We start from the raw sequence: 10,341 nt of genomic DNA, 5'->3' as shown, positions 1-10,341 counted from the left end.
TTTACTTCTGTTTGAGTAACCTTAGCTAAAAACTACAGTGCCCAGCTGCTTTAGTAAATTACCAAGCTTCAAAAAAAAAAAGAAACTATATATTTGTGACCTGTTTTTAAAAATTTAAGTTGGGCTTGTGTCTGTCAGTCAGTCAAGGTAGGGAGAATAGAAAGTTAAGAGACAGACAAACACATTTTTGGTTTTTGTCTTTTCATGGAATGGCAAAAAAAAAGGTAAAATAGACTTTGGGACACAAGTGGATTTTTGACCACCTGTGTGGTAAATGTGCAGCTTCACACATACATTAAGAGTTACTTTTACTAATTTAAAAACTTTGACTGGCCCCAGTTTAGCACCAGTAGAATAAAAGCTAGACATTATTGTGTTACACTAATAACACAGGATAAAATGATACTGTTATACACTAAGCACTGAATTACATTTAGGCCTCCATCATCGCCATCATTCCCCTCAGTAAGTCAGTCAGTAAAAATCCACAAATGACCAATAGCACAGTGTGACTGAGCTGACACCTGCTGTTAATGAACCACTATAATCAACATTCAAATGTAAACTCTTCCAGTGGCACATGAAATGTTTATAACTCTACTTTTTTTTCTATATCTACTTTGTTAGTTGTAATTTAAGTGGTTGCTGTTGCAGCATGTGTATTTATACTCCTCTAGCTGGTTGTTCTCTAAGGAGATTCTGATGTAAATGTACTTTACTGTAGATGGCTACATGTATAAAGAGTAGAAAATGGTTCATTTACTTTTATGACTGTAATTTATATTAATAAGAGTTGACATATATGATGACATTCCATAACTATGAACTTTGCAGTCAGATTAATTTCTAATACCAGAATAAATACAAATACTGTAATAGACTGGATGTTTACTGGATCTCTGCACACTACTGTAAATGTTTAACCACTGAATAAATACAGATACTTCCATTTTATGTTGTGTTGAATAAATGAGTCTTTCAACTTTTTAAATAGTTTATTGTCAAAAAGTAAACCATTATGTATTTTATGGTAAAGACATCAAAGCTAAATATGTACAGATTCTTCATTTCTAGTTTACAGCTCAACAGTCATTGCATCTAACATTTACTCAGCTGTGGTCTGATCTTATTCTGGGTCATGGCCCTGTTTCGGTTTGTCCCCACATGAACAAGAACTATAAGTATCTCTTCAATCCCTCCATGACGAAATCACCCAAATATATCAAAATTAGGGTGAGAGGTTCTCAGAACCTCCTCACTGCTGTATCTCCATTTTGTGGCACACATATAAGTATGTACATGCTGTACTATCTACACACTTTGTTTTAGATTTGTAATTGTGGAGAAATTTCCAACTTTTCCACATTGATGAGTCAGCTGTGTCCATTGATGTGATACTGGTCAACTGTTATCATCGGTTCCCGGGACTCCTTCCGGTTCCTCTGCAGCTTCGGCATGATTGGAGGTGCAGCGTGACTCACAGTAACGTTGCCGCTTCTGTCTGGCTGCAGATGAAAGAGAAATTCCCGTTGATGCACAGCTGCTTCACGGTTAAAGTAAGTAAAGGTTTTAATATTTTTTGCAAACACAAACTTTATAACTTCAAAAAGTCTCCTTTCCTGAATCAAGAAAATCATGACTGACTTTCAATTACAATAGTTGGTCCCATGTTCAAATGACCATAACATGCTTTATCTGCTGTACAGATGAATCTATTGATCTATGTTGCACCAACACAACTTCTGTGGTGGGGAAAATCCTGAAGATATTCGAAATAAAATGCTTTTGATCTCAAACAAGTTTGTACAAGTTGATTTTCATACCAAATTAAAACCAGTGGCTGCCTGGGAGAGAGCAAAATGACATGAAGGACTGTAAAACACTACACAGTGCAGTTCACATGCTGCACGGCAAGATCTGCGGTAAATGGGCTTAAACAGTGGTTTTCAGTCTGGCGGTCATAAGCTTCCCAAGAGGTTGAAACATAAGTTGGTGGAGTCATGAACGTACTTAATTAGAAAGGAGGGGGGGACAAGATCATATTCCTGTGTGTTGTTTCTAAATGATCTTAAATTTCAATCTGAGAAGGCAAAATCACAAAATCTGAGAAATCAAAACCTTGGTTGACCTATTGGTGTCCATCAGCCCACTAAAGTGACTCTCATTTTTAAAAATGTAAACAGATCTTTAGGTTTCATACTCACTGAAATTAAGAATATTCAATAAAAAAATATTTTTATAATTACAATGGATCAGAGGCAGTTCCTCTCATCTGTATGGAGCTTTTTTGCCTCTTTTAGCTCCTTATTTTGGTTTTACGGCCTAAAAACTCTGCTCTCATCCACCTGTTGTCCAGCAGCAGCAGAAACACGACTCCAAATGAATGCTCATGATGCTCCATGTTTGCTGAATAGGTCATTTTTGCTAACATGTTTATAAGGTGTAGTACATGATATGTCACATGTGTTTTCAGGTTGTTCTGCTGCCCCCAAGTGGCCAAAAATAACTTAATGCAGCTTTAAACAATTATTAATTCAATCATGTGTCTCTTGTGTGTGTATGTTCAGTTTTAAGGACCATACCAGAGATACTCTAAGTCAATTTAAACCATTTTATGTTCCTCTAAAGATGTCAGACAACATATCAGTCTAACCTGTTGTAATTGAAAGATCCAGGTCTGATAATCCTCCAGGCTGGTACAAGAGACCTGCAGGGGCTCCACCAGCTCACCTAAAACACAATAGTTATTATGTGAAATGACTGTATTTTTCACTGCCCGTCGTTTTGTTATCATCCAATTCAATGTTAAAAAAGTATTGATTTGTATACCTATCAGCTCAAACTCAAGGCATCCAGGAAATGTTGACCTCTCCACAGCTCTGATGCTTTGTCGGGCCAGTCTGCCCTGTTAAGAGATGAAACAGAAGAAGAAGAAGAAGCAGGTGCAGGAATGATTACTTCCATATAATCATACCATGATTGTACAGGATTTTAGCTGCTGATTGAAATGCATTCAGTGATGTTGCAGGCTGCAGGTTTGAGTTACCAAACGTTCCACCCTTGTTATATGTCATGTGTCAAAAGAACAAGCGCTGTATAATGATTACTGGGACATGTAGTAATGCCACAGTGGTTGAGAAGGTGTTATTAGGGATTTTCCCATAGAGTCATTTTACACTACCTCATAACTTATACTCAGTCGCTTGTTGTCAACCGACAGCAGCAGGACGTCTTGAGGGAAGAGAACCATCAGTCTTTCTTGGAGTTCCTGTAAGAAAAAGCCAACAATTGTTGTTGTTTTAGCTGTCAAATACAGTTAAAACCACTGACAAGGTTATTCTCTATCATATCTTATAGACACATTATATTTTACAAACTCACATGTACCACAAGTCATATTTTAAACGATTGTCTTATTTTTCATTTTGTCCATTGTTCCTATTGGTAATGATAACATTGTACTTTCCTAATTAATTGCTGAGATCTGTTAACGTGTCAGACGGGGCAAGAAACATGATACTCCCAAAATTATTTAGAAGTAAAAACACAGGCAATCAGTAACAGTTTTTCTGTGCAGTGAGAGATTATTATCGATATTTTGGGTGCGCTCACTTTCATTTTACCTCCTGATAAAGTGGTTTAAATAATCTGGATAAACTGATAGCTAATTTACAACCTGTCTGAAGTGTTTCTTGCTCCATCAGACTTCAGTGTGACAAAGTTGTTATCAAGATGGCCAAAACTACGTAACTAAGCCTTTAGTTAAATTTGTGTATCCTCATGTCAGTAAATACAGTAAATTAACGTGTTGGATTTAATGCAGCTTTTGTTTTGATTTTGGATGGAGATATATGGATATAGCTGAGATTTTACTTCTCAAACAACATTTTGTTATCTTAGTCTTGAAATACACAACAATATGCATGTTAAAATCTTTGTGTCCATAAATTCAGTAATTTGAGAGCATGAATGACTAATTTGTCCACACAAGTGACCAGGCACCGTCGTTCATTTTGTATTTTCACCTTCATCCTGTTCTTTCATCTAAATTCCATGATCTTGATCTCCATGATACAAGCTGTTCAAAATTGTCATCACCAAATAATTGCTGTGTCGACATAGAAATATTTTCTCATGGCCACAGACTAATTTTTTGTCATCTCTGGTCTTCCGTACATGTAGGTGATCACCTGGCAAAGACTGACATGTTTTAATAAAACATGTCAAACTATGAAAAAGTTCATATTAAAATGTAGATAACCTGCATATTATTAATACAGTGTCAGAGAGTTATTTATTACCTTTCTCTGAGTGTCGATGATGTAGACGACAGATATGTATTCTGGCTGGCCCATGTGCTGTATGGGTGAGCCCTGCCACTTCCACAATGGAGCTTGCATCACGTACTTTTTCAGTTCTTCTCTTTTCCAGTGTTCATCACAGGGTAACTACAGAACAGATATGTGAACAATTTATTAACTACAACTTAACCTGACTGCTTTTTCATGTGCAGTTGTACCCAGATATACAGCAGTTTGTCATTACTAGATAGGAGAGAGGGCAGTGGGTGGGACTCATGGGTTGTGTCTTTGACTTGTATGTTCTGTCGTCTAGGTACTGCATCCATTTCTGTAACTCCGCAGCACTGGGACATATGAAGATCCTGGAGTCCGTCATCTGGCCTGGATAAAAGAAAGAACAGCATACACTATTGTCAGCACTTTACATTGTGTGGTCAGGTCTTGAGTTGAACTTGGTAATTTCCAGTGACTCACTGCTGATCTCAAACATGTGTGGTGAATGTGACATGTCGGGGGCCAGAGAGACGGGTTGGAAGGAAAGTCCAGAAAGGGGAAGGATGCCCTGCGAGATAATAGCAGACAGAGGTTAAGAAAACAGAAACGAACACCAATATTGGTATTAACCATTGTGCAGTATCAGTCTCTGCCCAGTTACAGCTGCCAAGTTATGTTTACATAGACCTTCTTCAGGTCAACACACCTGTGTTCCTGCTAATGCAGACATTTTAGTCAGATTCATTGCAGCTGCTTAATGGTGGTGTTATAACTCTGCAGCCTCTGTTTGCCTCAGTTTGAAAAAAAAATAAAGAAAAGGGGCAGTCTGCCAATTTTTCACATCAAGATTGGTTTACTTGTCATGAAGAGCATTACTCAGCCTTTGAAAATACATAAAAGTGTCATGTCTTCTGGACTAATGGTTGGGGGAAAAAAACCCCTGATGATATCACAAAGGTTATCTCAGTGTGGGCTTGAAGACTAAAAATGTATAACAGAAAGCCTGCGCTGTACACTATGGTTTGAAGTTATAAAGATGTGGACATTTACCAGGCAGGAAGGGTCTTAAGAAAGGTGCTGTTGAGTTGCATTATGGGAAGTGTAGGATCCAGTGTTTGATCCAGAACTTGATCAGGGGTTCTGCTGCACAAACTTTAACCATACTTTTATTAATCTGTTCTCCCCAACTTTATGGAAGTGCAATACTAAATCACAGGATTTACCCCTTTAAAAGAAGGATTCATATACTGACAGATGAATCTTTATTCAAGTTTTTAAAAGGAATTAGGGACCGGGTTCAAAATGCTACCCATAACATATATTTCACCTTTTACTTTTGACTTTTTTGGCCACTTCAAGGCAGCAAGACAAGCAGTAAACACAATATTTATATTTCATCACCTTATAAAGTTGTCATGGCTAACAAGTTAGCAAAAGTGGCCTTTTTACACATCCAGCAGACACAGAGCAACAGAAAGTTGAGTGGTAACTCTGTGGCTTTGCCACCACAAGCATCTCCTCTCACACTACAATTAGCCATTTGTTAAAATATTGATTGGTGCAGCTGTAAAATGTAGTTGAGGCTTTGTGCTGCACTGTGACGACAACGTACAAACAAATCTCTCTTGCTGTGCGAAAATAAATTGATTTAGTTTTTTAGATTTAGTTTAATAGATTTTGGTATTCTTGTCCAGGACAATGTTTTCTCTGTAGTATTGTGGATTTTTCTGAAATGTATCTTCTAATCACCACTATTTGACATTTCTAAGCAATAGTCCTCTTAAAGTAAAAAGAATACCTCATAATTTAAGTCTTGTTGAGAGTGGTCCAGCGAGAGAAGCAGCAGGTGGAACGAGAATAACACCAGGAAGTATTCACTGGTTTCCTGTGGGGACGAATGAATGTGTGACAAAGGTTTAATACCAAACAAGCAACAAAGCCAAAACATCATTCAGCATTGACTGCTGGCTCCTGATGGATTTGTAAGCTCATTAAGTTCATTTCTCAAACAGTTTGATCAGAGGCTCTGTCAGCTATATGTATGTTCATACAGGCACAAAGATAAAAACTCAAAGCTCAGATTAGGATGCAACCAGAGCACTATCGCAACTGACAAACTGTTAAAAATTAATCCTAAAGTCAATTCATGGCTCTGCTGCTGTCGTTTATGATGATGTATGGTGGAGCCACACCTCACACCCCCCAGCTGACTCCCAGGAGTGTGATTCCATGTTACCTTAGTGTAGCTGTTGTACAGAGACACCAGGGAGGAGTGGATGATCTCTCCATACGTGTGGGCATGTTTGCCCTGCCAGCCCCTGATTGGCTGCTGGGAGTAAATCCTGTGCTGCAGCTCCTCTCTGCTCCTGCCCCACAGCACCACCTACAGACACAAAAACTGTATCAGACCACATCTGCTGATTTGACCATCTTTAGAAGATAATGACACTTGAGGCTGCTGAGTTAACTCTCTGTTATTTATTATTTTCCCTATGTTGTAATGCCTGGTATGTTGCTGTTCTGACTTTTAAAAACGTGCCTCCTCATATCACTGCCTTCATCAGGATATATGTACAGTATCAGCATGTTTCACGCAGCGATGAGTCAAGCATTACACAGCAGACTGGAGTTTGTTTCACTGTTACAAGCCCCCAGTTGTTGCTGTTTAAGCAAAATGTTGCACAACCAGGGGAATTTGATATCCAAATTAAGATCATTGTCCAGCCTTTTAGGGATAAATGCACGAGGACTGTGTTATGTTATTCAGTCAGAGTTTGTATACTTTAAAACAATTTCTCATTCAAGTGGAAAAAGTGTGAAACCTCAGCTGAACTAGTGTTTCCTCCCTCCTGTATTTCCTGTAAAGTTTGAATCACACTAAACAGGGAATGTAGGATCGCTCACTTTTGTCATGGAAATTTCTACAGCGTGTATACAAAGTGTGTCTGGTCTCAACACAAATAACAGCGCAGAGTGGAAACTGTTGACAGTCACGTCTTGTCACACTCAAATGTGTTAAAGTGTTTGCCCAAAGTGAGCACACGCTGTGCACAACTGAAGTTTCTTCAGTTGTGCACAGCGTCTGTCTTTCACTCCTGCACACACAGACACACACACACACGCACACACCCAGAGCACATACTGTGTTAGTGACCTCTTGTTCAACGTGTCGTACTGAGGGGTAGCGTGGTGGTGGCGGTGGTGGCGGTGGTTGTGGCTCCTGCTCATCTCTGCTGTTTCTCACTGACAGCTGTAGTCTGGTTTCTCCCAGAGTCCACACCCTGAAAAAGCACACTTTTTTAGCACATCTAATAACACTTTCACATAGCTGCAGCCAATGAGGGCAAGTGGTTCAGTGGTTGGCCTCACGGTGCTACGGCTTCACTGCAGCAACTGTGGGTTCAGTCTCTTCTTTGTGGTTTGGTAACCTACACTTTCTCATTGGTTCTGTCCAGCCACACATTATACTCTAACCTGTCAAAAACTAAAGATTGTAAGTCCGTGTCCATGTCTCTCTTTCCACCCAGTGCATATTTACACTGCTAACAGTCCTAAGTGAGCCTGTACTAAAATAAATAAAGAATGAAGAGCAATCAGAGATACCACAGTTTGAATGACCTGTCTTGAGCCCCTCGCAGCCCAGCAGCAGACAGACATAATCAGATTACAGCAGTCAGAGCAGAGACAGACCCACCTGTTCTGTCACCACCATTTTTTTTTTTTTTTTTTTTTGCCTTTTCCATTACAAATATGAGCTATGTTACAATTCAGTACTACATACTAATCCTGAGCCTCTAGTGACTAAAGAAAGTGACTAAATTAAGCATACTGAGAACAGTCACTTATTCGTGAGTTTCAATATGATGCTGATATACACAACGGTATGCGCAAAAGAGGTAGAGCAGCTACTCATAGTTGCAAAACAAAAAAAAAAAAAAAAAAAATTATGGACTGTGGTGGTAAAAAATGTTCTAAAAAAAAAACCTTTTTGCTTTATCTTTACTCAGTTTAATTGGAAGTGGCACATTATGAATCAGCACACATATAGTATCATTTCCTGTGAGTACCACTCCATTATTTTCTCTTTGCTGTATACTAACACAGTCAAAATCTGTATGTCAAGGCAATTTGTAAATAGTACATTAAACAATTACTATGTATTAAATTTGGACACGGCTGTGGATTTGTCTGTTGCGTCTCAGCACACAAACCTGATCATGTTTGTGTGTGTGTGTGTGTGTGTGTGAGTGCAGCTTTATGTTGCATGTCTTTGTCCATGTTGTAAAACACAAGGATGACATGCGACCACGAGTTCTGTAGCAACCGCTGAACAGCCACACATAAGGGCTGCCGGCTACTGTTGTGATTAGCCTATGCTAATCTCCCACTTTTAGAATGAGCGGGGATTTGTCCCGCCCATACTCTGTATTAGCCCCCTCCATGCTTCAGCTATTGTCTTTATAGTAATCTCCTAATCACATCAGTGCAGCATCACTGAGTTCCCAAGTTCATGTTGAGCAAAAAAGAGCCAATTAGTTCTGCCTTGTTGTTCTGCTGGGTGCTGGTGGGTGGAAATCCTGTGGATATAATATGTTGTTCTGCAGCTGTTTTCATGATAGTTAAAGGTTTTACAGCTGAACCTTTTCTTCATTAACCTGCCTGAAGTTGTCTGTCTGACAGCACATGCTGTTACTCTGTGAAAACAAGCATACACATGCATATACAGCCTAGAAATTGTATCATTGAATACACTGTAGTTGTAAAAAGGTCCTGCAGGAGGATGCATCTTCTTATGTTTTGCATTGACAGCTGTAAAACATGACACATTGAATGCCAAAGAAAACCACAGAAAGAGAAGCTGAAACAGGATGATGAGACCTTTTCACTTCACAGAATTAACATTGTTTCCTCCTCCACAACACACATTAAACCAAACCACAATAAAAAAAAACCTAGAACCAGTCTGTCTGAAGCTATGATGATAAGCACTACAAAGCGGACTAAAATTCACATTTTTGATGAGCTCACGTTGGTATTCCTGAAGTTCTTATTTCCACTGTTATATTTTGTTCCAGTATCCAAGCACAGTCATACGTGTATGAATTTCCCACTAGTACATTTCTATATTTGAACAGTTCCTCGCTTTTAACTGTGATCTGGTATTTGTGTCTTACCCTAAATTGTCCCCAGAGAGTTCAAGGAGCTCGATCTCATCAGGGCCCACCTCGTCCACTCCAGTATGCCTCTGGGTCACACTGCAGCATCCCATGATGGACGAGTCTGTCCCTCTCCGCCTTGTCTTAGCTTCAGCTTCTAGTCCTCACACTGAGCCCCATCTGCCGGGGCAATCATCCTCACTGTGTGCGTGCCACACTAAAGCCAAAGAGATGACATAAAAACAGGGGCTGGTTGGGTCCAAAAGAGGATATTGTGCACTGCAGAAGAGGAGGGGGGTGCTGCTAAGCTCTAGTTCCCCCTTTTTGCCAGCATGTAGTGAATATTTCCATAGAGCCCTGAGAACGAAAGGTGTTGCTTTTGAAGAGGAATCGAAGACAAAAAGTTTGTGTCGCGTCGCAGTGTAGTGGTTCCTTCCTTCCTGTCAGTTGGCTGTTTTACAGAGCAGCTTCCTCAGTTTGTTTTTTTTTTTTACACTCTGAACACACGCTGGGAACCTGCTGATGCTTGAGCATGACAAATAAAAACTGTTTCTAAGCATTGTGTTGGGAAAGATCGGACCATGCTGTGCCTGTGTTTACATGCACAGGGCTGGAATAAGTCAAGTGAGATAATTATGAGTTAGGAAACTGAGAGGTAAAGAGCTGCAGTCAAAACAACAAGCCACAACAACTGTAGAATGGAGCCTTGTGTTGATCTGGTTACAATTACAGTGAGATGGTGGGAGACTTTGTACACAATCATGTCTGCATGTTGTGGTGTTTCCACAGGGCAGGAGATGTGACACAACTTGGTCTAAGATGACTGATGGATGTATTTTCCATTTTCCACTTGTTTTTGATTTGAGGATGGAGGATGTGTGCTTCCATTG

The 10,341-nt window shown here is 39.5% G+C and overlaps 1 protein-coding gene across 3 annotated transcripts; it reads right to left on the bottom strand.

Moving 5' to 3' along the window:
- Positions 1-981: 981 nt before the first annotated feature.
- On the bottom strand, positions 982-10,324 carry LOC121895144 (probable pleckstrin homology domain-containing family N member 1). Of its 3 annotated transcripts, none has more exons than XM_042408029.1 (11): positions 9,470-10,324; positions 7,438-7,576; positions 6,532-6,678; positions 6,094-6,180; positions 4,776-4,863; positions 4,546-4,682; positions 4,302-4,448; positions 3,182-3,268; positions 2,830-2,905; positions 2,654-2,730; positions 982-1,505 (listed from the first exon to the last, which is right to left on the bottom strand). In XM_042408029.1, exons 1-11 carry the CDS (start codon positions 9,562-9,564, stop codon positions 1,374-1,376), a joined length of 1,212 nt encoding a protein of 403 aa, XP_042263963.1. In that variant the 5' UTR covers positions 9,565-10,324; the 3' UTR covers positions 982-1,373. The 3 variants fall into 3 exon arrangements, with proteins under 3 accessions (XP_042263963.1, XP_042263964.1, XP_042263965.1); XM_042408030.1 differs by having other exon boundaries at positions 7,450-7,576; XM_042408031.1 differs by having other exon boundaries at positions 1,389-1,540.
- Positions 10,325-10,341: the final 17 nt, after the last annotated feature.

Source organism: Thunnus maccoyii, chromosome 4 (genome assembly GCF_910596095.1).
Source record: "Thunnus maccoyii chromosome 4, fThuMac1.1, whole genome shotgun sequence".
Taxonomy (NCBI): domain Eukaryota; kingdom Metazoa; phylum Chordata; class Actinopteri; order Scombriformes; family Scombridae; genus Thunnus; species Thunnus maccoyii.
Note: the sequence above shows the minus strand (reverse complement) of the source record. Positions and strands in the feature narration are given on the sequence as shown.